Source organism: Anomalospiza imberbis, chromosome 15, assembly GCF_031753505.1.
Source record: "Anomalospiza imberbis isolate Cuckoo-Finch-1a 21T00152 chromosome 15, ASM3175350v1, whole genome shotgun sequence".
In the NCBI taxonomy this organism is placed as follows: Eukaryota; Metazoa; Chordata; class Aves; order Passeriformes; family Viduidae; genus Anomalospiza; species Anomalospiza imberbis.
In genome coordinates, this window is record NC_089695.1 from 12,326,411 (window position 1) to 12,352,581 (window position 26,171).

Below are 26,171 nucleotides of genomic sequence, written 5' to 3' on the forward strand. Positions count from 1 at the left end.
AGTGAGACAACCAAATCCCCCTGTGGCCCTGGCTTCAGTGCCTGAACAGTGCTGGAGCTTGGAGGCAGTGTTTGCATGGAGTTTTGCCAAGGAAAAATGCCTTTCTGTTGAGAAGCGGGTCCTGCTCCGGTGACGCTGTAGCAGGCAGGATGATGCGGGCACTGAAGTGATTCAGCATCCACTGGGATGCTTCCCTGGAGGTGCTGGCATGTGCCAGGAGCTGGCTGCTGGCCCGTGGGGGCTGCTGCTGGGGGAGGCAGATGGGGCAGTAGCAGAAGGGAGAAGGGGACACACGATGCTGGCTCTCACCTTGCTTCTGGGCAGCCTCCCTGGGGGACAATGGGCCAGGGCATTTCTACAGGGAGCAAATCTTCCCCTGAAAAAGGAAGGGATGGCAATGCTGGAGGGGGCAGAGCACATAGCCTGGGGGCTGCAGGGGCACTCGGGAAGGGGGACCCGCACTCCAAAGGGTGCTGGGCACCATGGCCAGCAGGGAGGCTGCTGCTGAACCAGGGCAGTGTGTGGGAGCACACGGGCTGGGGCAGAGCAGCGAGGGCTGGGTGGGCTGGCAGCCTGGGGAAGCCTGGTGCTCAAAGAACTGGGGCCTCTCGCCTGGCAGAGCTTGCTTTGCTTTTGCTTCCCGTCGCACACAGAACAAAGGTTCAGAGGTTGCCCTGGGATTGATGTCAGGCCAGGCTGCCAGAGGGAAGCTGCACTGCTGCTAGCCAGGGCAATGCTGCCTGCTGCTGCCCAAGCTTCCTGACACTGTCCTGCCACGCTGTTGGCGCCATCCCTGTCCCTTTGCATGAAAACACTTCTCAGTCAGCTCTGGGATAAACCCAGCAGGCAGCACTAGATGGTCCCCACCACTGCTTTCACATTTCCTGTCCTCAGCTGGGGCCCTGCAGCCTGGCACAAGGTCTCTGCAGCCCCTGCATGTGGCTCAGGGGACAGCCAAGGAGGCTGGTGGCAGTGGCAGCATGGTGGCCAGGGAGCTGCAAGCGCCTGGCCTCCCGCCCCGGACTCCTGCCAAACATCTGCTGCAGGCGTGAGCTGGCTCCTGCCCAGCTCTGGTGGAAAAACAACCAAGCAGGACGGGTCGTGCGAGGGTCAGCCCTCCCTGCTCCGCTGCTTTTTGGGGTGGGGGACCCCAATCCTGCAGTGTGGAGCACCTGGTGGAGCCCCTGGCCCCTTCAGCCCTCCCATGCAGCCTCCAGCATGACGTGGCACAGCACGCTGGGAATACCGGCTGACATGCCCCAGATGCCATGGAAGATCAGCGGCAGAGAGGAAGTCCATCACATTGGGGACACTGGGTGACATGCCCGGGATGCCATGGAATATCAGTGGCAGAGAGGGAGTCCATCGGCTGTGTCTCATTAATTCCTTCCCCATTCCCAACCTCCAGCAAGGCTGGTTTGGCACTGGGACCCAAGGAGGCAGGACTTGGATAAACTGGTCACTTATTTTTGTTTTGGTTTTAGGAAAAGTGAGTTCAGGAGTGACTCAGACTTTCACTGCTCACGGCAGGGATCAGGGACACGTGGAAGGGACACAACCACACTGTACCACACACCACTATAACTAGATGTGGGTGGCTGTTCCTGTGGTGGGAAATAGTGGGGCAGGGAGCACCGTCCTGAGCAGCTCCCCAGCCCTGTCCTAGCTCTGTTGCAGGAGGTGGCTCAAGCCCTGGTCAGGCTCAGAAGTGTGAGCTGTGCTGGGGAGCACAGCACTGGGCGCACATTGGTCCTTGTTGGCAGCAGGACGCAGAGACATGCAGGCCAGGGGCTGCAGCCCCGTGGCCTCAAACCTCCCTAGAGCCTGGGAAGTAGGTGGGGAGGGTCAAACCCTGGATATTGGCTCCTACAGGTTTTGGCAAGGATCCACTCGCTCCACTCACAGCCATATCTGTGAGAGTCGACTGGAGCACCCCTGTGGCTGCCCTGGCTCTTGGCGTGCTGTGATGGGCTCTGTGCAATCCCCACGCAGTGGCTGAGCACCCTGAGGGTTTGCCTGGGCCTGGGGGAACACCCCACACTGCTTGGGGTCTAGGCAGGGCAGAACTAAGCCATTCCCCCAGTAGCAGTGCAGGTTTAAAGCTTTGGGAAATGCTGCCAGTGACAGAGAAACCCTCAGCTCCCCTGCTTCGTGGCTTCTCTGTGTGCCTGGGAGATGGACCCAACCCCTAGCCCTCCCACGCCAGCTGAGGCTGCAGTTGGAGCCTCACAACATCAGCCTTTCCCAGGACATGGTGTTCCTTCTGGTGAAGAACACAGATTGGGAGATTGCTCCCAGCTTCCTCTTAACCCATGGCCTCACTCCCCTTCCTTGGTGGCATCTCCAGCAGCTGGCTCAGTGACAGTATCGTGGCAGGGCTGACATGGCTTTCTGGTAAAGCCAAGCCTCATGCTGGCACTCATGGTCCCCCCAGGGCTCACTCACTGCCACCCTATACGGTCCTTCACCCCAGGCCAGCCTCACCCCAAAACCACAACTCCCCCAGCGCCCCTCTAGCCAGTTAATTCTCCCACTGAATAATTTTTTGGGGGGATTTCAGGGAATTTACACCTCACCACGGATATTTTCCTTGGAGACTGCCCAGGGTAAATGTTCACATTCTTTGGCTAAGCAAACAGGGCCGTGGAAAGTCCTGCCCCAGGGGACACCCAGCAGTGCCCTGCCCTTGACCCCAGCAGGGTCACCGTGGTGCCCCAGCCCACGAGCTGCAGAACAGCCCCTGGCAGGAGGGATTCTCCTCCAGAGCTGCCTCTAGCAGCACCTTCCTTTACCGGGCACAAAGGAGCCGAGCGGGATCAGCCTTCCCCAGCCCAGCCCGAGCAGCCACTGGGGGGGCACCCACCGAACCCCGAGGCTGCTGCTGGGGGGTTTGGCCCCTGCTCCCCGGGTGCCAGCACCCCACTTGGGGGGCCAGTGTCACCCTGGCTGGGTGGCCTGCGCAGGATGGGGCACCTCTCCCCGCCACCGTCACCTCCTTCCCCCCTTCCCCCGATATCTCTCCCCCCACCTTGCGGGTTTAATCCCGGCTCGGGTAACACGTTGCATAAACCCTCGGCACATGCCGCTGCCCCGTGTCCCCCTGGGTGCCCCGGGTCCCCGCCAGGCCGTGGTGCCACCCCCGGGCGGTGTCTGTCCGTGTGTCCGTCCCAGAGCCCACACGGTTAACGCGGCCCCGGCCCGGCCCCCCCCGGCCATTGGCTCCCCCCTCGCAGCCCCGCCGCTATTTCTCGGCCGCCGGGCTCCGAGGTGACAGCAGGCGACAGCGGCGCTTGTCCCGGCCGCTCGCCCCGGGCTGCCAGGGGGTGCTGGCACCCCGCACCCCGCACCCAGCCATGGGGGGCTGCTCCCGCAGCAGCTGGATTTTGCCCCTTTTCTTGGCTGGGCTCGTCCAGCTGGGGCGAAGTGAGGAGAGGGAGAAGGTAAGAGGAGGGGGACACCCCCACGGGGCGTTCAGGGGGGTTTAGGGGGTGTGTGGCGCCCAGGGGACGCGCCAGTTCCCCAGGCTCTCCGCAGGACTCCCCGGGGCAGAGGTGGGGCGCGGCGGCTCCACGAGCCCCCCTCCTTCCCCCTACAATCCTGGTGCCTGGATCACGGGGAGATTTTCCGAGTTGGTTCTGGCCAAGGGCCAAGAATGGCTGTCCTGGGGTTGGGGACAAAGGGGGACAGAGTCATGTGTTGCCCAAGTGACCTCCCCAGGGGCAGAGCACAAGGGTTTTTCCCTCTTCAATGTCCGGGTGGGTTCCCCCATGTCGGGAAGGTGTGGAACCCACCGTGTCCCCACAGCCCAGCGGGCAGGGGCACTGTCACCCCCCAGCCAGGGTCCCCACCTTGCCACCGGGACCCCACAGTCCCACGGAGCCTTCATTCCTCGAGTGCAACCCCTGTGATTTCACCTCTTGCCAGCTCCCAAAATAGCCCCTCGGTGGCACTGGGCTGAGCCTGGGTACCCTGGTGGGGACAGGAGGTGGGCGTCTGGGTTAACCCCTGTGGCCCTGGATGCAGGGGCTTCTCCAGATCGACCCTTCCCGGCCCGTTCCCCATCCCACCGGGAACCCCCTGCCCTGCCCCTGTCTCCCAGGGCTTCCAGGGGCGCTGGGTCCTGCTCACTTGCCCACAGCCTCGGGATTCTGGTGCTGGCCTCCCCCGTGCTCCGGCTGTTTTGCAGCCACTCGCCTTCCTGCTGCTCCCTGTTCGGTAAACATTCCCCCAGCTGCAGCCAGCCCCCTGTGCATCCACATGCCCCAGCCAGCCTGTCCCACCACCGCGACCTTGGCAGGCCGGAGCGTGGCTGCTGCCAGCGGCATTCAGGGCAGGGGACACGACGCTGGCAGCTGTCCCCGCAGCAGGGCTGGCCCCATTGCTCTGCTGGCCGTGTGGATGGTTAGCAGGGGTCTGGCAGCCCCCAGCCCGCTGCCACGGGATGCTCCTTGCCCCACAGGTGGACTGCTACCACTCGGTGAATGACACCATCTACAACTACGGGGCCCTGACCATCGATGGGGACGAGTACATCCCTTTTGAGAGGTACAAGGGGAAGACGGTGCTCTTCGTCAACGTAGCCACATACTGAGGCCTGACCCTGCAGTATGTTGGTAAGGGTCCTGCGGGGCACCGGGCACCTCGGGGTCAGGGCTGGGCCCAGGAGTGCGGCCCCATGGTCCATTCTGCTTTGGGGAGCTGGGGAAAGGGTTAATGCCTGCTCCCCAGGGCCCGGACTGACTGGAATGGTCCCAGATGGTAAGTGCAGGTGTGGAGGTGTGCCCGGTCCTCTGCTAACCTGCTTCTGCCTCTCCTTGCATGCAGAACTGAATGCACTACAAGATGAGCTGAGAAACCAGGGGCTCGTGGTCCTGGGTTTCCCCTCCAACCAATTTGGGAAGCAGGAACCCGGCCAGAACTCAGAGATCCTCCCTGCCCTTAAGTGAGTACTGTGGTGGGGGCTGTGGGACACCTCTCTCCCAGCAGCGGGAGCACAGGCTGCAGCTGCTGCTGGCTCTGGACCCAAACAAGGGGTTTGGGGTCCTGTCACCACCCCCTGTGCAAGGACCCAGAGCTGTCCATTGCACAACAGCCTGTTCCCCCGCCTTGTAGGTACGTCCGGCCAGGAGGTGGCTTTGTTCCCAACTTCCAGCTGTTCCAGAAAGGGGATGTGAACGGGGCCAAGGAGCAGAAGATCTTCACCTTCCTGAAGGTGGGTGCTATGGCAAGGGGAAATGAGGGGGACAGACCCAGTTTGCTTTTTGGAGGGGCAAAGCAGTGACGCATTGGCTCCTCATTGCAGAACGCCTGTCCCCCGGTGGCGGAGGACTTTGGGAACCCCAACAGGCTCTTCTGGGAGCCTCTGCGGAATCATGACATCAAGTGGAACTTCGAGAAGTTCCTGGTGAGCCCCGAGGGTGTGCCCATCATGCGCTGGTACCATCGCACCAACATTGCTGTCGTGAAGAAAAACATCTTGACCTACCTGAGGCAGCGGCAGCAGAACCATGATGAACAGCAGGACCACTAGAGCCTCGGGCTGCTGGCATGAGGGCCAGCATCCCCCCAGCTGCTTCCCATTCCATTCCCTCCCCAGATGTTCCCCAGCAGCAGGAATCACACCGTTCCCTCCATTGCTCCTGTCTCTGGCACCCCCCAGTCAGGATGCTGGGCTGAGGATCTCATGGCAGAGACCTCAGCGATGGCAGTAAATACTTTCAATATCCCTGTGTCCCACCTCCACCCCTGGTGGTGACATCTCCTGGCCTCCAGCCTGCCCCCTCCTCTCCACCATCCCAGGCAGTGGAAGGATGCAGGGGCTGGCTGCCCCTGGAGGAGACCACATCTCCATGAAGGCTTGGCCCGAAAGCCCCTGGCTGGGGCGGGCCTGGCCTGACCGTGCCGAGCACGGAGCAGCTCTTCAGTGCATTCAGGCTGCCCGTGGTCCTGGCACACAGACGTGCTGCTCTCCTGGTTGGGGGTGGCCGGCCCCTCACCATCCACCACAGAAACACCAAATAAAGGCTCTGCAATGTGCAGCACCACGTGTTGGTCACGGGTAGGGGAGGTAGAGTGGGGGGCACAGCAGCTAGCCTGGGGGTAGAAGTGCCTGACTGGAGAAACTTAGTTTTTTCCACAGTAACTGCAGACATGGACTTATCACAACCCAGAATTTGAGGACAGGATGGGGAATGAGTGCAGAGGACAGGTGAGCAAAAGGGGCAGGAGGCAGGACCAGGGACAACCCCCACTGAGAAGCATACTGGAATCCTGTACCTCCAGCTGTCACACCTGTGACAGCCGTACTTAGAGAAACTGGGCTGTGTTTGTTTTTTCCCCTCCAGACCTATTTCGTGGAGCAAGATTTGCTGTGTGCAATGTCAAAGACTGTCCCTAAGGCCACTGCTGCATGGAAAGGCAGAGGGAGCAGCAGGGGCTTCCCTGCCCTGGCAGAGGTGGGGGGCAGAAGAGGCGAGGGTGAGGGGCTGAGCTCAGCACACAGAGGGAGGTGGGGGCATGCACTTGGGGCAGCAGATCCTGGGGTGCCCAAGCAAGGGCTGGGGTCCCCTTGCACTCAGTCTGTCTCCGAGCACATGGGGACCAACAGCCCAGGTATCCCTTCCTCTCCCCCTCCCCACGCAGAGGCTGCCCCACAGGAAGCAGCTTTCCGGACAAAACCAGAGAGACTCAGCTACACTTCAGTCCTTAAATAAATACGAAGACACCAATCACCCTCAGGCTGGGCCACAGCTGCGGCCAGCACCTGCCTGTGAGTGTGGGGTCTCCCACCACCGGGAGAGTCCCCACTGTTATCCACTCCTCCAGGGGCTCTGCACTGGGGCAGCTCCTGGGAAACACTGGCTCCTCTTCCCTGAAGACCTGGCTCGGGTCTACAGCGCTGCCAGGCCAGGCCTGGCTCCTCGTGGGGAAGGGGATGGCTGCAGGGGACTGACCCCATGCTGGCTGTCACCACGATGGCACCTTAGTCCCTCCTTCATGATATCCTTGGGGGAAGGCGCTGCTGAGCCCTCCACGTGCAGCACATGTCCTTGCACAGGCATTGGTGGCCGGAGGAAGCTCCTGGACACACACACACGGGCACACACACACACCCTACTCCTCTTCCACTGGTGTCGGAGCGTGGCCGGTCCTTGGCGTTAGGGCAATCCGGGACCTGCCTGTTCTGAGACACAAGAGAAGGGTGGCACAGGGTAAGCACAGTTCTTCCTTCTCACACAAGCCCCACAGGAGGGAAGCCAGCCATGGCATGGTTGGTATCCCTGAGCACCAACTGCCATAACTCCATGAGCTGTTTGGGCTCATCCTGACTTTAGGTGCCATGGGCATGCTGGCAGGGATGCAGCAGGGACCAACCCCATGGCAACGCCATCCCCTCAGCTGATGAGAGGTGGGGGCTAAGGGAAAATGGCCACTGCCTGGAAAGTTGTGCCCCCATCCCTCCCCCATGTGTTTAGCCAAGTGCCCAAAAGTCTCAGGGTGAGGGACGGGCACCCCTGTCAGGGAGGGTCTGAGCCTTACCTAAGTCCTTGGGGACTGGTTTCACCCCGGCCACTGGTTGGGCATTCTGGCTGCGAGCCATAGCACAGGGCGGGCGCCAGGGGTACTCAGGCTGTGGGAGGAGATGGAACAGAGACAGGGAATTACCTGGCATGTGAAGCATGAGGCTGCACTCTGATTGACTGACATTATGTGAAGAGGAGAAGGAGCGGGAGGAAAGGGGCTGAGCAGTCACATGCCACCAGGACCCTGCTCAGCTCTCTGCTCTGGGACTCAGTGGCCCTGGAGGGCAGGGAGCCCCAGACCCACCCACATGTCACCCTCTGCTCCCCCTCCTGCTGGCACAGGTGGAGTCTCACCGGGGGGAAATGGTGGAAGTTCTGTCCTTGTGTGTGCTCGGCTGGCATGGCTGGCGGGTATCGGATCTGCTGCCACTCCTCGTAGCCGTGGTACACGGGGTGAGCCATGGGGGGACTGTACTGGTACTGGTACATGGGGCAGGCTGGGCCCAGCGGCCCCGGCCCTGGCTCGGCGTGCAGCCTCTCTCCAGAAGCCTGCAAGGAACCAGGACAGATGCTGGGGAGATCCCAAGGGCAGTCCACCGCCACCCATTGCCTGCAACCCCCAGCCCCTCTGCCCAAGGAGGGTTTCCTCCCATCCCTACCTGTTTGTGCTGTTTCAGCAGCTTCTTCAGCTTCTCCTTCTCCTCCTTCTCCCTCTGGCAGTCGTCTTTGGAGGCTCGCAGCTGGAGGAAGAGGGGTTAGTACAGAGCCCACCCTGCCACCCCCCATCTTCATGAGTTAGGGTTGCTGAGGGAATGTCTGCGCCAGTCTCCCTCCATCAGACCCCCAGGAGAGGTGCAGAATGAAAGGAGATTCTCTGGCAGTGACAAGCAGCAGAAAAAACACCCCTGTGGGCTTCCTGTTCTCCTTCAGCCCCTACTCTTAGTTATGTACAGGGACTGTGACACTGGGGGCAAGCATTTCCGAGACACATGGGGTTGACATGGGGCTCCCAGAGTGCTGCTAGTAGCACCCAGTGCTGCTCACCTGGTTGCTGGAGAGGACCAACTGCTTCTGCAGCTTTTCCAGCTGCTGCTTCAGCTCTTCCTTCTCCTCATTCATCCTCTCCCTGTCACTCCGTTCCCGCTGGAAGTCTTCCTCAAAAATTTTCACCTGGCAGGAAGGAACAATGTGGGTGCACCTGGCTGAGGGCAGACACCTCCCCTAAGCAAGCACATCACTGCGCTGCCATCCTGGACTCCACCAGTCATGCCAAGCCCCAGGCACTTGGGCTGGCTCCATGGCCCATGGCTGTGGTCCTTCCAGATGAATACCTGGAGGATGCTGAGCTGGGTCCCCCACCCCCAGCACCCCAGCCCTGACACCTGCCCATCTGCTGCTGGCACACAGGGCTCTTTGCTGTGGAAATTGAGCACATGTATTTCCTTGCCCATCCCCAGTGGCTCCGTGTCCTGCCCTACCTGCTGCTTGAGTAGCTCATTCTGGGTCAGCAGCTCCTGCTGTGGCAGCTTCCCTGCTGGCTCCATGGCAAAGATGGGTGGTGGAGAGGCTTGGACGTTCAGGGCCTCTTCTAGTGCCTAGAGAGGAAGAGGAGGGAGCAGGGTCAGAGCAAGTTCAGTGCCCAAGATGTCACTGGAGGACCCCGGGCATGTGCCCAGCATGGGAAGTGGGTGTAACAGCATGGGCAAGAGGGACAACAGACCCTCCTTGAGCCCCCCTTCCTTGGAGCCAGAGGGACGTGGTGGGACTCATACAAGTGGTGGGCCTGACACAAGTCTCTGCCTGAGCAAGAGTGGGCTATCAGTGTCAGTTTTGGATTTGAGAGAGGTGAAGAGACTGGAGAACATTAAAGACATTTTGCAGTGAGGGGTTGTGCCCTGGCCCCCACCTTGTTCAGCCTCTGGATCTCCTTTTCCTGGTATTCCCGCTGCCTGGTGACCGGAGCCAGCTGCTCCTGCAGGAACCGCATCCTCTGCTGCAGGTCCCTCACCTCCATGGCCAGCCTCTCCTTCTCTGCCTGCAGGACCCAGGGTGGGGGGAGATCAGCCAGGGAAGGGCAACAGGGCTGGCAGCTCCCTGTCACCCTTCCCAAGGGACTTGCCTCCTCTGTTTCGATCCGGGACTTGGCCAGGAGCAGCTTGCGGTCAAAATCCCGTTGCTTTTGCTCCCGCTCCGACTCCAGCTCGGTCACTGCTCTGCGGGCCTCAGCCAGCTCCTGGTGTAGGTCTGTGACCTGCCAGGAGGGAGTGGGGACGTTAGCCTGGAAGGACCCACAGTGGGGGAAAGGAGGCACGGGCAGCCCCTAGACCTCCCTACAGCGTTTCCTCTGAGTCCCCACAGCCAGCACCCAGCAGGAATGTGCCCCCAAGCACCCAGCCCTGAGCACCCAGCCCTACCTTCTGCTCGTACTTCTGCTTCATGGAGCGGAAATGCTGATCCCACTGTTTATTCACCTCCAGCAGCTGCAGGGAGAGAGGGATGGCTGAACAGGAGCCCAAATCCTGCTACAAACCAGCTGTGGTGGTCCCCAGCAGACTCCTGTCATGAAAGCACTTTGGAGACCAGCTGGATGGAGATCCCAGCTCCAGCAGTGCTTCCCTGCAGTTCTGAAGCCCTGCTCCAGTCTCTCGGTGCCATCCCAGCCCTGTGCCCACTCTGCCCACTCCCCGCCTCCTTAGTGGTGCCTCCCTCCCAGCCTGGTCCTCACCTCCCTGCGCTGGTGCTCCAGGATCTTCACCTTCTTTTCCTTGGCCTCCAGCTCTTCTCTGCCCGGCGCCTTCTCCACCATGGCCCCGCTCTGCTGGACGCGCACGGGGGGGACCCTCAGGGCTTTTGTGGAGGCTGTGCCCAAGGCCGGCTAAACTCGAGCCAGTTCCCCTCCCACTGCCTCCCCCATCCCCTTGAGACCCTGAGAAGTCCTGCTGGTCATACTGGGACAAACTGGGGGCTTGATTAAAATGAGGCCATCTTTGCTGATGTGACAGCGGGCTCCCTGCCTCCTTCCCAGCCCTCTCCAAGGAGATGCTGCCTCCTCACCTGCTGCTGCTCAGCAGCTTCCCTCTTCCCACTGTCCTGGCTGCTCAGCGTCACCATCCTCCGGAGCTCCTGGTTCTCACACCTGTGGGCAGGAAGAGATGGGTCAGCAGGAAGAGGCTTCCAGGGCAGCCCTGTCTCCATCCACATAGCCCATCCTCACCTGAGCTTCTCCAGAGCCTGGTTTCTCTGCTCCAGGTCATGCTCCAGCTTGGTGCGCAGCTCCTTGTTCTCACTGTGCAGCGTCTCACACAACGTCTGGAGGGTGAACACTGGCAGTATGAGGACCATGGCCAGCCCTGGGCCACCCACACCTCCCACCAAGCCACGCTAAGGAAATGGGTGTCCACCTCAGGGTAGGCATGAGGGGTTTGGAGAGAAAAAACACAAGGGGGAAAATCTCCATGAAGTGCCAGACCAGCCCTCACTCACCTGCAGGAACGATGTTCTCTGCTCATTCTTGTGCACCTTGGAGGCCAAGCGCTTGAGCTCGGAGGCCATGTAGCCCATGCGCACAAAGACCTGGTCCTTGCTGGCCTCCTTGGCACAGCCGCTCAGCGTGTTCTCCAGCTGCTGCAGCTGGGGCAGCAGGTTGGCATCCTCATTTGGTGGCTGTTCCAAGTCCTGGGAATGGGGAGGGGATCAGGTGTGGTCAGACCAGTTAAAGGAGCATTGTAAAGTTCCTCTTAGGGCAGATGAACTTCATGTCCCATCCAGGGCTGTGGTGGGGAGCTGGGCCAGCACCAAGACACTCTGCAGCACCTCTCAGTATGCTGAAAAACTGTGTCAGCTTTGTAAAGGTCTGATTCCCAGCTGCTGGATATGGCACACCGAGTCCCTGGGTGGAGGAGGACATGGCAGCAGCTCATGGATTCCCTGTGTCCCTTGGCAGTCTGAGCAGAACACACTCTCAAACTGCTGACAGCAATGGAGGCATCTCCACCCGTCTCCCCTGAGCTCTTCCCCTCTGCACCAAGACTAAAAATCCCAGCTCCTGCAACTGTCCTCTCTACGTACATCCTGCTCTGTGCTGGAAGGGGTGGTGGTCTTACCCCAATTCCCATGTTCTCCTTCCACCTGTCCTACTTCTGTGCTCCCTGCTGCTTTGGCACGCCAGGCACCAGGAACCCGAGCCCTTTGGCAGGTGACAGCCAAGTGGGTGATGCACCAGATTTAAACAGCAGCTGGGAAAGCCCAGGTCAGGGCACACCCACCAGTGTCAGGGTGTACCCTGCCCATGGGGAGTGTCCCCAGGAGGTTTATGCTCCTCTGGTGTGGTTGGTTAACTCCTCCATAGCCTAGGAGGTGCCGCTGGCACGGGGATGTGCTGGCACACCTATGCCTGCTCCACTCCCAGCCCCGCTGACTCACCTGCTGCCTGTGGGAATGCCCCAGATTGCACCACAGGCCAGCCCAGTGTGTCCCCAGCACCCTGACCCCAGAGTTTACAGCCCCAAATCTGCTGTGGGAGGGCGTGTGCGGGGCACAGCACAGCCAGCTCCTCCCACTCATGTCTGCTGGCAAGGGAGGCAGTGAGCACCCAAGCCGGGAGAATCCGGCACATGACTTGGACTCGGCTCAGGCACCAGCAGCTGGTGGCCAAGCAGATCCCATTCTGTTCTCCATCACCTCATAGCTGCACTCCAGGAGTGTCCAGTAAGACTCAACCCCTCCAAGAGTCTCTCTGGGCAATGAGAACAGGATGTGCAATGAGAGCATGTCCTCTTACTGGTGCCAGCTGATGTTCATTCCCCTTGGGCTCCCCATCCTTTCTCCCCTTCATTCCAGCACACAAAAAAACAGAGCAGGACAAGATGGGGCAATGATAGTCAGGAGGGCATTTAGGCGGCAGCAAATGAGGCATACAGAGGTGCTTTGGCTAGGGCAGACCCTGTCAGCAATTACAGGGCTTGGAGGCCTGGTCCTCCCACCCAGTGTGGGCACCAGCTGAACATCAGAGCATCACTGACAGCTACCTGGGTTGTCACAGCTCTGCCTGTCACTGTCGTGTGGCATCTGCAGACATTGGCGTCCCCATCTGGCTGGGGCTGCTTCACTGGCCCCTCACCCAGGCCCAGCCAGGCCAGTTGTGTTTGAGGGAGGACTCTTGCCCAGTTTATCCCTCCTCTGTGCTTTGCCCAAGGGCTTCCTTGACATGGGTCAGCCAGCCCTGCTGGTGCCTTCCTGGGCACAGAGCTGAAGCCCTGCACACCCCCAAACCCCTGACACTGGCCCAACTCCCCACCTGCCAACACCAAATCCTGCAGGCAACAGGGCCACTCACCACTCTCCTGCCCTCCTGGGGAAACCCCTGCGCTTGGATGGCAACAATCTCAAACTCTGAGGAGAATCCCTGCAAGGGGAGGCAGCCAGATCAGAGCTCCCCAGGGAATGGCAGCCCAAGATGCCCATACACAAAGAGAGGGACCACCAGGAGTACAGCAGGGGAGCTGACCCCTCCTTTCAGGTTCATCCCTGTTTCTAGAGGCTAAAGGCTTCCTCCTTTTGCTTTAATTAGATGGACAGTGCCTCCCTCTCCAGCCATGCCAGCACCAGCTTCCACACTGAGCAGACTCACACTGGGAGGTGATTTCCGTGCTTCCACGTCCGGCTGGGCACTGCCCGGGGCTGCCCGTGCAAAGCTGGGATCAGGGCCGACGGCTGCGGAGAGGGGAGAGGATGCAGCCATGAGCCTTTTGGAGAGCAGGGCCTCTCTCCACCCAGCACAGGGGTGCAGACAGCCGACCCCTGCAAGGTCAGGCACCGATGGATTATTTCTACCCCACCTATGGGGATGGGATAGAAACCTCCTTTTAGAAGGGAGGATGGCAATGGTTTGATACACTGCAGAGATTACATGGCTGCAGGGGACCTTCATTAAAGTCTCTTGCACAGCCTTTCCCTTCCCCCAAGCTCAGGATTCCGAGCCATCAGGTTATTCCTCCCCCATGAGCCTCACATCTCCTACCTCCAGTTTCCACCAAGTCCTCCAAGGAAGATGATCCAATCAGCATTTTATTGTCCTTCACAAGGTCCTCTGCCTTCTGTCGCAGCTTGGATGCCTCAACCTGGGACTCCTCCAGAAGCTCTCCTGTTGTGGACAACAGAAGGATGCTCAGCCTCCTTCCCCCAGGGCCTGTCCTGCAGTAGCCCCATCCACCAGCACCAAAAACCCCATCTGGAAGCAGTACCCAGAATAGTCCTTCTTCATCTGGAATCAACTATTCTGGGATAAATCCAATGGCAAAGCTGGATCAGCGGCTCACTGGTTTCAGAGATCCTCATGCTGACACACAGAGGACTGGTTATAGGAGGCAGAAGGCACCACTGTGGCTCTCAGAGGTCTCCTCTGCTTCCAAGAAGAGACAAATTTAAGCCTTGGTGGTGGACTTACAGGTCCAACCTCCCCTCTTTGGGGTCTGCCATGAACAATGCAATCCTCCCCCAATGAAGGGGGGCTGCTGTCACACCAGTGAGTCCCTGTCCCAGGTAAGAGCATGGTGACACAACGGGAATCACGAGGCAGGTGGAAATTCGGCTGCAGAAGCAGGACTCAAAGGAGGAAGCTGGCTCATGAGACAGAAAGCAAAACTGGGGGTGGGAGCGGGGGAAGGCTGACAAGGAGAAGACAGAGGGTGGCACAACTCAGCTGGAACATTTCAACACTGGCATGTTCCTGCTGCTGCAGGGAGCACTCAACATCACATTCCTTGAGAAACACCTGGGAAAAGTCCCTGGCCCAAAAGCACTTGCATGAGGTGGGGATTTTCATCAAAAGCAGAACTGAACCCAGCACCCATGAACTCCAAGGAACAGTCCTTGCTTCAGCACTTGTCTTTCCAGCCATTTATTCCGACACGAAACACTCCAAAAGTTCAGCAAAATTCTTGTTCCCTCTGCATCACCACGTGAAAAAGCTCAGACATCCTGCTCGACCCTCCAGGGCAGGGAGAGCTTTGCTGCTGCCCCAGTGCCAAGACCCCCAGCTTCTACCAGCACCCTTCCTCAACCAAGCAAGCAACCCCTGGCTTTGTGGGCAAAGGCTGGGCTACCCCAAAGGCAAATCTCATCCCCCTGGCACGCAGCAGTTACCGATAGACTTGATCCCTTGCATCTTCTCCTTCAGCCGGGCGTTCTCCTCCACCAGCCGCTCCAAGGCCGTGGATCCATTCTCCTCTGAGCCCCCACCAGGGTCATAGATATGATAGGGTCCTCTCCCTTCCATGCCTGCTGTTCAGTCGCCTACCTCCCAGCCAGGCATCCCTGCAAGGCAATGGAGCACGGTGACACCTTTCTCTAGCTCCAGATGGTGCCGCAGTCCCCTGGTCCCAACCATATGGGGGTCTAGGGTGCTGTGCTGGTGCCTCACTGCTTGCCAGCCAGCCAACAAGTGACCCAGGTGAAGGCACTTCCCTCTCCAGCCCTGCTTGGGGAGAACGTGTGGGGGTGACTCACGGCCATGAGAACTGTCACACGAGCAGGCATCACCAGCAGCCTCACTTGGGGCTGGCTCTCACCCATGCAGGGCACTGGTGTCACAGAGAAGGCTACAACCCCTGGCTGATGCATGCCAGAAGAGATGGAGACGCAGCTCAGGAGCATTCATCCACACCAGAGCAAATCTGGGCACTGTCACCAGGGCATCCTGCTCAACACGTGGTATTTCTGGGTTGCATAAAGGCTTGTCAGGGGCTGTCTGGGGAGGGGCAGTGTCTGCAACTCCAAAAGCCTTAACAAGCAGCTGAGGGGAAGTTTGGGCAGTATTGGGGGATGACCCCGAGGAGCCAGGCAGGGACCCGCTCTGTCCTCCTGCTCAGCCAGAAAAACTGGCTTCCTGCATTGGGCACAGGAAACATCCGGGCACATGCTGGGAGCAAAGCCCAAGGAGACAAAACACCCACAAGCACTATGCTAACTGCTTTTCCAATCCCTTGCACTTGTGGGTGGCCTAAGGCCTCCCCCTTGCTGAAGTCTGGCCTGGGGACAGCTGGGCAGGATCCTGGCTCCAGGTCTCACCCATCTCCTGGGGGGATAAAGCAGCAGCTGTGAATCACAGCACAACTTATCAGAACGATCCCTCCTGATGCCAGCTTGTTAGGACATGGAGCAGAGCAGCAGCTGAGAAGGTCCCGGTGCCAGCTGAAGCTGGGATGCTGCCTGGGGGCACAAAAGGAACACCCCAAAGTGCTCTTCTCTCAGCCAAGACAGCTGGTGAGCAGGAGAGGGCTGAGAAGAGGCATTCAGAAAGGGGAAGGGGGTAGTCTGTACCCGAAACTGTCTCAACCTCAGACTAATGCTCATGCCATGAGTGATCCAGGCTGATCTCCAGTTTGAATGACCTGCCTGCCAGGGAGCGGCAGGGACTTTCCAGATGACAACTGTCACCTGGCAGCATCCACAACAGGAACAGCAATTAATGCCAGCCTCAGTGACAGGGAATTAGGTCTGGCCTCAGCAGCACTCTGCTTCTGGGAGATGCATTGGTGCCTCTCATCATCCTCCTGCTCCGTGGGGGCTGCAAGCCCTCCATTGCCTATGTCCCCTTTATGGGGAGCCAGTGACCCCATCCCAAGCCGCTGGAAGTGCCACTGGGAGCTGCCCAGCTGTGGTGGTGTGGGGGGAGCTGAGGAGAGGCTATTCCTGGAGCCCAGAGCAGCTGACAGGAAGCTGTGGAAGAACCAGAGCCATTTGCGAGCTGTGGGTCCCAGCGATGGCAGCACTGTCACAGCCTTAAACAGCGGGCAGGTTTGGATTAGGTATTAGGGAGAGATTCTGTCCTGTGAGGGGGTGAGGCACCAGAACAGGCTGCCCAGAGCAGCTGTGGATGCCCCATCCCTAGAAGTAATCAAGGCCAGGTTGGATGAGCCCAGCACGTAGTCCAGTGGGACCCTCGTGGCTGGGAAATGCCATCACCCGTGGCCACGGTACCTGCCTGGCCAGCATGGCAGAGCATGGGGATGGTGTCACAGGCTGGCTGGGGACCTGAGCCTGCTTCTCACTGCTGTCCAGTCACATGCTGCTCCAGACCTGGGGCTCTGGGAGGAGCTGGGTACCAAACCCACCCTGCAGTGACCATCTTGTGGGGCATCTGCATCCTGCACTAAGATGAGCCCACGTGTGTGTCAGGGAAGGTAGGAAGAGGAGGAAGAAGGGGGAAGAGCTGCCCTCTCATGCGGTACCATCTCCCCACGTGGCTTGGAAGCAGCATGAAATACCAGTCCTCATTCTGTTAATGCCAGACCCCAAACCTAGAGGTTTTCTGCCTTGTCCCATAGCACATGGGGAGGTACCTGTCCCCTGTGCACCCCTGCAGGAATCCCTCAGAGTCCAACTGCACTGACCACCCTGTCAAACAGCAGAGCTCACTCACAGTGATCCCATATTCTCCCAGCTGGATGGAGCCACTGCAAGCCTCTGATACTCCCTATTCTCAAGATTCTATCAAGAACTTTTTTACTCAAGGTCTGTACCCTGCCAGGGAGATTGTAGCAAAGGGACCACAGGAGCTGTTTTCAAACAACAGCTGGGGGGAGGAACTGGAGTATCTCCAGCTGACAGAAGCACAGACCAGCCACAAATTCACCAGCAAACAATAGCCTGCAAGAGGGAGGGGTTTCCACAGCATTCCAGGCCACCACCGGGGACAGGGTGGGATTTCCTGGAGGCACAGTCCAATTTCTGCAAGGAGACGCTGAAACAGAGAGGTCACCCTGGGGACCAAAGACCAAGTCACTGATCCCAGTCTTGGTTTGTTGTGTTTTTGTTTTTGTTTTTTTTTTTTTCTTTAAGAGTTCTGACAGGTGAGATTTACAGTAAAAAAACTCATTTCAATAAAAACACAAGTGGAGGAGAGAGGGACATACACCAGCACCTAACGGTGGTTAGATACGCAAAGAAAACATGACTACCACAAACTCCAGCAGAAACCACCAAACCACCAGAAAACACTTCCCTCTTTGCCAGTCAACAGTTCCTAAGGTGATCTGACAATATTTCACAGCCCTGAGGCTTGAGGGCCAGGCTTAGACCGTGGCTGCTCGGCTGCAGCTCACTGGCTCCATGCCCAGCTGTCGTCAGAAACTGCTAGACAGGCACCTGTGGGTGTTGCTGGTTCCATGCAGGACACCAAGACCTTTAGGTAGCAAATTTTCATGGCAACTCAGCAAAAGTAGACAATGAGAGTGTGAGTGGGCACGGGAGACTCCTGGGCAAAGATGAAAGCAGAGTGGTGTTTAAATAGCTGTGCTGTGGCTTGGGAGTGAGATGGAGCTGTCACGGCTGTCACCCAGAACATGCACCACTGCCACAGCTATCACTGTACCAGACATGCAGAAGTGGCAGAAAGATGTGATTCCTACTTTAAAATTACTGAACACTGAAGATACCAAGACTGTGCAAGTTGTGAAGCCTGTGCAGGAGGGGGCTGGCACTGCTGGGGGTTTGCTTTGGGCAGTGACCCCAGGGTGGAGAGCAGCCTCCCTGAGCTGCAGGCTTGGCAGCCCTTCAATTCCCATCCTGTGATGGGAACCCCCTAAGGAGAAGGGGGTTTTTCCTTACTCCACTGCACAACATTCACAGGAAGCCTCCTCCGCACCAGGATCACAGGAGGTGAAAGCAAATCCCTGCAGGCTGCCAGCATAATTTTCCCATGACTGGGGCTGCTGGGTCCCCGGCATGCCTCCTCAGAGGGAAAGCAAAAGCCACTCAGACACCATGGAATGATTTTGTTTGTTTGTTTCATCACTTTACTGGAAAACACTGTAGCCCCCAGACTGGTTTTCTTCTACACATGGCACCAGCAGCTTCCCAGACAAGGGAAAACCTTTCCTGGGCTGCTGGACTGGTCTCATTTGCAGGAAAGCAAAAGTAGAGTTTAGGAGGCAGCAATAAAAATGAGACTTTTTGGGCACTGCAGTTCACTGGTCTGGGAGTAATAAGAGGAGAAGAAAGCAGGCATTGCAAGGCTCAGGTCTCAAAGGGAAAGGTCGGAACCTCCCCCTGCAGTGTGTTCCTTTCCAGCCAGTTTAGCCACAAAGAGAGGGCGGGAAAGGCAAGAGCCCTACCCAAAGTACAGCAGGTATTAAAGACGTCCCCCAGCCAGAAATCCCACTCTTGCCTCAAAAACCCACCTTCCAAAGAGGCTTCATGAAACAACCTGCTTCTCATGAGGCTGCTCACAAAGAAAATAAAGCGTTTCCCTGGGTCTGCCAGGTTTACAAACACAGCTAACCACACACAGCTGCAGAGCTCCTCAGGATGAGCTCAAGCTTCAGTGCAGGCAGGACATGCAGCCAGGCATGGTGGTGGTGCTCTCCTGGCAGCACGGGGTGGGGAGGATTTATGCAAGACTCTGTCTTCTGCTGCAAAGACATCTGGCTCATCCTTCCTGCTCCACTTCTCCCTGCAGAGCTCAGCAGCATCATGGCTGCTCGTCACAGCACTCCAAAGCAGAACAAGGCACAGCCACCCCTTTCCTTGTAGCCTTCTCCTTGCTTCCAAGCTACTCCTGTCCAGCTTGGTGTGCTTCAGCCAGCAGCAACCAAGCCGACAAGTGATAGCAGATAGTGACACCACAAAGCTACACCAGCGAAGTGCCACCCAAAGTGTAAGAACTGCTGCTTTAAAACAAAATCTGCAATGCCTCAAGAGTAGATGGTTTGGTTTCCTCCACCCACGAGAGTTTTGTACCAGCTGCTGGCAAGCAACAACCCACGGCCCTGTGCTAAATAGGTCTGCCTGGCATAGGTCGGGCTGAAAGGGCGTTGTGAGATTTCTTGCAGAACCAGGAACGATGCCAAAGGCAGCAAAAAGCCTCTCCTGTTTTCTTCTTGCTTACTTCACCTCACCACAGAAACAGCTCTCAAGATCGTGCCTGGTTGGAGCCTTGCTGTCTCCAGAATTCACCCCAGTGCCCAAAGTCCAGTCTGCGGAATGCTTCAGCTGACAGCGCTCTCCATAAAATGTGCACTCCAAAAGAGCTTGTGGCAGCAGAACAGCTCCCATTCCCCCAGATGGGAATAACCCACCCAAGTGATGGGAATAACCAGCTGATGGGAAAAGGCTGCATTTGACTTCTTGATACAGGGGGCAACCTGTGTGCCAGGGACACAGGAACAGGATAGCCAGATCTCTGAGAGGCTGCAGACCCCCATGAGTCCCATCTGGAGCTCCTCTCACCCAAAAGCAGCTGTGGCAGGCAGCATCTTTTCTGTTTTTTTTCTCTCTGCCCTGCGTGAGGGTCTTGGATGGAACTGAGGGAGCAGAATGGAATTGAGGGGGTGGAAAGGGGGAGACAAGCTGTGCCTCCCTCCCAAAAGAGGAGGATGCTGCCATCCCTACTCCAGCTGTTCGAACCTCTGGATCAATATCCGATGCGGACACACACGGTTGGACCAGAGGGAAAAAGTCAAAGGGAAAAGAAAACAGCACGGACAGGAGGGTCCTTGAGGCCATGGCCGCCGCAGCCTCCCCGAAAGGGGCCCACGAATCGGCCCTGCCCGGGGGGATCGCAAACCGGGGGCAGTCGGGAGGCAGATGCGTGGGCCCGGGGAAACGCCGGGGTTGTGCAAGGCGGGGCGAGGGAGGAGCGGGGCCGCCCCGGGGCATCAGCACCGCTCGGGGGGCTGGGGGACCCCCACCCGCACCCCGCCGAGCCTCCTCCTCTGCCCCGGGCACCGCCGGCAACACAGACACCCCGCCCGACCCCCGCGGGCGGCGGCGGCAGCCCCCGCCTTGGCCAGGAGAGGGGAAACTGAGGCACGGCACGATTGCCGCGACAGCCCGCGACACCGGGCGGCTCCGGGAAAAATCCCCGGGGGACGGCGCGGCCCCGGCCCCGTCCAGGGTCTCACCCCGACCACCCGAGCGGCTCGAAAACCGGCCAGATACGAGCAACGCGCAGCCCCGATCCCGGCAGTTCCCTCCGGGCCGGGCCCCTTCGCTGGGGCGGCGCGACCCCGGTGCCCGGTAAGACCCCAGTGCTCCGGGCAGGGCTCCTGTCCGCGAGGGCGGCAGGGCCCGACAGCGCTCCGAGCTCACCTGCCGTGCGCGCCACGGCGGGGCCGCCGCCCGGATCGCGGTCGGGGTCGGGATCGGGGTCGGGGGTCTCGGTCCGGGTCCCTCCGCTCCGCCACCAGCACCGGGGCTGGTTCCGCCCCCGGGAAATTCCCAGCCTGACGGACAGGCGGCGCGGCCAATCGGCGCGCGGCGGGGGCTATAAAGGGGAGGGCGGGGAGTGGGTGGGGAAGGTGCCCGTCATGGCGGAGCCGTCGTCTCAGTGTCCTTTGGGTTCCCTGGGGCTGCACGGGGGTCCCGCCCGGCTTAGTGGGGCTTTGAGGGGCGGCATCAGCCGGCCTGCGCCTTCTTCCTGCGGCAGGTTGCTCTCGTAGGGCAGCGGCGAGGCCGAGCCCTGCAGCGGCTCCCCTGGCTTGTGCAGACACAAAATGGCGGGGCCGAGGGGGCTCCGCGTGTGCCCCCTCAGTGGCTGAGGGGAGGCTGTGCTGAAGCGCTCTGCTCGCCTCGGCCCCGGGAAGGTGGAGGGTGCTGCTGCCGGCTGGCCGAGGCTGACGTTCCTCTGAGGCACAGAGAATTCCCCACCGAGCCTCCGAGTTAATGTTAAATGAGGGAAATTCATCCTCTAACCGGAGCATGCGTTCCAAGGATCCGTTTGCTCCGTGCTGCTGCTGGAATTGTGCCGTGGTGAAGCACCGAAACCAGCCAGAGGGGCACCAAGCCCAGGGCATATCTTGGTTCACTCTGCTCTTCAGGACGCAGCTTAACAGCTACCTGATTTTCTTTCTTCTGATGGTTTTGCCACAAGGAGAAGGTGGTGGGCTTTTATTAAATATATGTGTAAATAAAAGCAACGAACCAGGAGTGAAGAAATCCCGCTGTAGGCAGCTGTGCTGCTCTTTGCCTGTACTCCAGGCGTGTCCTCCCTAGGTGACCTGGTGCTGGGTTCATCAAGGTCCTTCACTGGAGATTGAGCTGTTTCCAGCTGCCCCAGTCCTGGCTTCTTACTCAGCTGTATTCACACAGCTCCACCACTTCTTGGGACTTGGATGTTTTGGGTCGTAAAAATTAAAACCCCAGAAATTCCTTTTGCTGACTGCCCTTCACTGGCAGCAGAACGTCACCCTGGCAGCCTGGCTGGGTTACGGGAGCTCAGTCCTGGAGGGACCCTGACGTGCTCTTTGTGCTCGCGTCTGAAGTCTGAGCTGGGGATGAGAGAGCAGGACCCCACACATGCCCAACGTCTTCCCCTTTGTTCCCTGGAAGTCTTGTTTTACCCCAACGAAAGACCCAGTGCTGTTCTGTAAACCCTCCGAAAACCTGTCTTCAAAGCTAAATGCAGTCTCACCAAAAAAGAAAACACCTTGTTTATAAATTAGTGCCTCAACCTGCATGAAATAACAAAACCCTGCTTATTTCTTCTAGGAGCAAAAGGGGTGGCTTGGTTTTGCAGCACCCCAAAAGCTGCCTGCCTTCCCCTCACTCCATCGCGGGAACTCTCGCACCAAAGAAATCATCGTGCTACTCACCAGGCTGGGTCGGAGGGAGAGCCCTTCAGAGCAGGAGCTCTGTGCCTGCAATCCCCAAATGCAGGAAGGCTGGCCCAGCTGAGCTTACTTTTAGGTATGGAGAAGGGGAATTCCCCATGATGGAGGTCCCAGACAGCCTCTGTGTGGTTTTGATAGGGAGCCAGGCACCACTTAAAGGGCTCTCCTGTGCTCTTCCTCCCAGGGGCCCTTCGTGTCAGGTATTAGTCAGCAAAAAGGTGGGGGGGAGCTGTCGTAGAGGCTGTGATTCACTTTTGGACAACTGGAGAGCCTCGTTACATCATTTTCCTTGCCTGGTTTCTGGGCAACTTCACTGGGATTGCAAATGCGCTTTTTCTCAGAGAAACTGTTGCATCTGGCAAGAGGCATTGTTGTTCCATGTGTATTTCCACCTCATCCTTGTCCCTATCTGGAGTCAGAACAGAATGCATCTTCCTGGGGGAGCAGGGAAGATCTGGGTCTGGTGATGGAGGTGCACAGGTGATGGTTTTCCTGGGTTGCAGAGAATCCCCGGAAACCATCCACGAGGAGAGCTGGCGGTCAGAACCAAGGCTGGAGCCAGCTGGTGCTGGAATAAACACCAAAGTTTTAAATGTTTCTATTTTATAGAGGCTGATTCCAGCTCCCCAGCTCCTTGCCAGCAGGTACAGTTGTACCTGGCAGGGCGTTTGGTCTACACTTGCCAGGTGTGAACTGCAAGGCCTGAAGAGGGCCCGGCTTTAGTCCGTCTGGCTTGGGTGGCAGGAGTGTGAGTGCTGGGCAGGAGGGTGAGGAGCTGTGGATCTGGGGTCTGCCTGCACCTGGGAACCTGTGGATGGCACACCCTCACTCAGTGCCTCTCTACCTCTCTAGCCAGCTGCTCTTTTGTGTTTTTACCTGAGATTGCCAGCTCAGGCTGGCCTAAACACCAGCATGAATTTCACTATGAAAATGAAAGGCTTTGGTCCTGCTGGTCCTTCCTCATTCCTTTGGTCCCGCCATGCTCCCAGGGGAGAAAACTCCCCTGATGGCAGCTGGGGTTTATGAGCACGCCTGTGTGGCTGTGAGGGTGTGTTCACAGCTGACATGTTGACACACTAGGGATTTTTTTTGACACAGAGAGTTGAGTTCAGCACCTTCAGTTGCAGCTTACTTACGTGAACATGCCCTGATTGCTGCTGTGCTGTGGGAAACGGGCTGCGAAGGAGCACAGGCTGCGGATGGGGGGTGGTGGAACTCCCCTGTCCTCAGGTCCTGCTTGTCTCAGATCAGGTCTGGCTTCCTTCAAGTTGATCCAACTCTGGAGTGAGCGAGGTGGGCCCAGTGTTGTGAATTCAAAGTGGCATTGGCCCAACAGCTCTTATTGCCCAAAAAATCCCCCTGCTTTCTGTGCTGCTGGGCAGACAGGGCTCACTTGAACCCTGATGGGGCGATGGGGCCAGCCAGGACCTACCTGGCTGTCATGGGTGGCTGAGCCTGGAGCTGGCCCTGGAGCAAGGCAGGAGCAGAGCAGGCAGCGGATGCAGCTGGTTTGGCACAGCATTCCTGGGCCACTCGTGGGCTCAGCTCTGCAGGGTGCTGCCAATGGATCCCTCTTGGCATCAGCAGCTGGGAGCTGCTGTTTGTGCAGTGCCAGTCGGATGCGTCCCGCTGCTCCGGCAGCAAAAGGAAGCAGGAGGCTGACAGTGACGCTGTGAGAGTGAGAAGGAAGCTCTGGCTGCAGGAGGGGATTTCCAGAACATTGTGATCTGCTGCTTATGCAAATCAGAAACTCAAATTAACCTGGCAGGATGGGAGGGCTCTGGGATGGAGGGCAAGGGAGAGGCAGGGGAGGGAGCCTGGGATAGTTGGCTGCTGGGAGGGTAGAAGGGAGTGTGGAAGGGATCGAGATAGGAAAGAAGGGACGTATTGGGGAACATTCCTACTCCAGCAAGCCTCTGCAGTACCCTGCCTTCATGAGGAGCTGGATCACACCCTGGCTTTCCAGGGATGCTGGGCTTCTTTACCCTCTCACTGAATGAGGGCTCACTTCTTCCTTTGCCTCTGGCATGTGAGGCCAGACTCAATGTCAACCATTTCACAGGAGATCACCACCTCCTGCCATCCTCTCCCTTCTCCACAGTCAGAAGAGGATGGGTTGTAGTGGGACCTGGTGCAGTCCCACAGTGGGGCCAAAAACTGTGGGAACCAGCTCTGGTATTGCTCAGAGGATTTCCTTGCATGCCTTAAGCTTTGAATCATTTGGAATCTCATTGTACAAAACCAGCAAGAGACACAGAGGGGATTTTCCCCTCTTCCTCTCTCCCCAGGCTGTCTCATCCAGTGGCAATGCCTGAGAACAGGGCTCAGCAGCAGTCATCATGTCCTGTAGAGCTGCTCCAGAGATATGGGAACATAGCTCCTGGAGAGCTCAGCTGTTTCCCCAGCCCCAGCTTGCCACCTCCCAAGGCTGAAGGCTGGGTTTCTCCCTTCACAGGAAGGAGAGGATGGCAGGTGGGATGGAAGTGGCTCACATTGTGTTAGGGATTTAGGCCAGCATCCCATCTGCCTTTGTAGCTCCTCCTCTCCAGGGGCTGGCAGCAAAGAGGATCTGCAGTGGCTGACTCAGAGCAGAGGTTCGGCCCTCTCTGCGCAGCAAACATGGGCTTGTGGGGTTTTCTGGATGTTGCAACCTGTGAAATCTGGCCTTGGCTTTGCCTGGAAGCAAGTCCTTGCCCCTGACATTGCTGGTCAATGTGTAAAGGGTAAATCCCAGGCTCTTCCCTACAGTACCCCTCAAAGCTAAAAGCATGGATGGCCTGTACGGACCTGCCTCCAGCCCTTAACCTGCTCACAGCCTTGCTGATTTTCCCACCTTTCTTTCCTAGCCTTCTTTGAAATGCTCACATCCCTGTTGATTGCAGAGGTTAGGCAAGAGATTTGTCACTAATGGCTCTCGGATTGGGTGGGTTGAATCCAGCACAGGGAGCAGAGGTGTTCATGGACAGTGGTGCTATGAAGTGAATTTTCTCTGGAGACTGGGGTGCTACAGGGATAAGGATGAAGCTGCTTTATGAGTGAGTCCCAGAGGCCATGCTAGTGCTTCCCAAGATTCCATCACCCTCCTGGCATTGCCTTAGGATAGGTAGCTCTGCTGAGGTTAGGCCAGTTTGTGGTTCTTTGTAGGGCAGACCCAACCCCAGCATGGGGCAGGTGCTGAAATAACCTGTGCTCAAATGGGGTACTGACTGTGCCGAGTACTTGCAGCAATTAAAATACCACTCCGGCTGAAACGGCAGCTGCTGCAGGAGATGGATTACTATAGCACTGGTGCAAGACAGAGGATATTTGTCTGCAGGACTTTTCCAGAAGAGGGAGTTGCTCAAGGAGGAAACTCCATTTCACTCTCCCTTCCTGTGCCCAAACATTGTGTGGCTCTGTTATCTTGTCTGCATTGTAGAAGCCTGCAGCAGGCACCAGGGAAATCCCTGGCCTTGGGAACAGTGTTCTCTGGCCAGCCAGCCCTCCTGGTGGTGGCAACACCTGAGCTGGGCTGGGGACTGGCTCTGAGGGTCTGACTTGTGGTCCTGCCACTCCGAGACATCCAGGCTGTGGGTGGTGAATGGCCCTGGCCATTGGCATATAGCAATCGTGGTACAGCCAGAAAATTCACTGGAGTGTTTACACCTGTGCCCAGGGACCATCCCCCCTGTACAAACCCCTCGAGTGTCTGTGTTGGCACCAAGAATGAAGCAGATGATGGCTTACGTGTTGTGCCCCTTTACTAACATGTGAGCAAGGGCTTCCCCCTGCTCTGGAGGAACAGAGCTCCACTGCCCCAAATCTTCCTCTCCCAGGGGTGATGGGCTGTCACGCAAGCCTCAAAACTTCCTTGTGCCTTCCTCACTCCTGAGCCCTGTTCCCCGCTGTAGGGAGGTGGCCAGCTGTGCTTCCTGCAGTCTCTGTGCTGCCCTCATCTCCAGAAGCCTCTGCTGCAAAACTCAGAGCTGCAGTGTGGAGCTGCAGGAAGAGATGGGCAGATGAAGGTTTGGGTTACATCCTCCCTTCAAAACAACTTCTG

At 58.2% G+C, this 26,171-nt stretch overlaps 2 protein-coding genes across 5 annotated transcripts; one reads left to right on the forward strand and one right to left on the reverse strand.

The window, feature by feature from the left end:
* Window positions 1–3,263: 3,263 nt before the first annotated feature.
* On the forward strand, window positions 3,264–6,032 carry GPX3 (glutathione peroxidase 3). Its single transcript, XM_068205964.1, has 5 exons — window positions 3,264–3,440; window positions 4,460–4,613; window positions 4,825–4,942; window positions 5,113–5,212; window positions 5,303–6,032. The coding sequence occupies exons 1-5, from the start codon at window positions 3,354–3,356 to the stop codon at window positions 5,528–5,530; spliced, it is 687 nt and encodes a 228-aa protein (XP_068062065.1). The 5' UTR covers window positions 3,264–3,353; the 3' UTR covers window positions 5,531–6,032.
* Window positions 6,033–6,693: 661 nt separating this feature from the next.
* On the reverse strand, window positions 6,694–20,765 carry TNIP1 (TNFAIP3 interacting protein 1). Of its 4 annotated transcripts, none has more exons than XM_068205946.1 (17): window positions 20,613–20,765; window positions 14,667–14,837; window positions 13,543–13,665; window positions 13,153–13,235; window positions 11,007–11,198; window positions 10,738–10,832; window positions 10,578–10,659; window positions 10,249–10,338; window positions 9,938–10,003; window positions 9,639–9,774; window positions 9,430–9,554; window positions 9,002–9,118; window positions 8,568–8,693; window positions 8,183–8,263; window positions 7,878–8,072; window positions 7,540–7,630; window positions 6,694–7,183 (listed from the first exon to the last, which is right to left on the reverse strand). In XM_068205946.1, exons 2-17 carry the CDS (start codon window positions 14,797–14,799, stop codon window positions 7,158–7,160), a joined length of 1,761 nt encoding a protein of 586 aa, XP_068062047.1. In that variant the 5' UTR covers window positions 14,800–14,837; window positions 20,613–20,765; the 3' UTR covers window positions 6,694–7,157. The 4 variants fall into 4 exon arrangements, with proteins under 4 accessions (XP_068062047.1, XP_068062045.1, XP_068062048.1 ...); XM_068205944.1 differs by having other exon boundaries at window positions 10,249–10,341; XM_068205947.1 differs by lacking the exon at window positions 10,249–10,338.
* Between the last annotated feature and the right edge of the window lie 5,406 nt (window positions 20,766–26,171).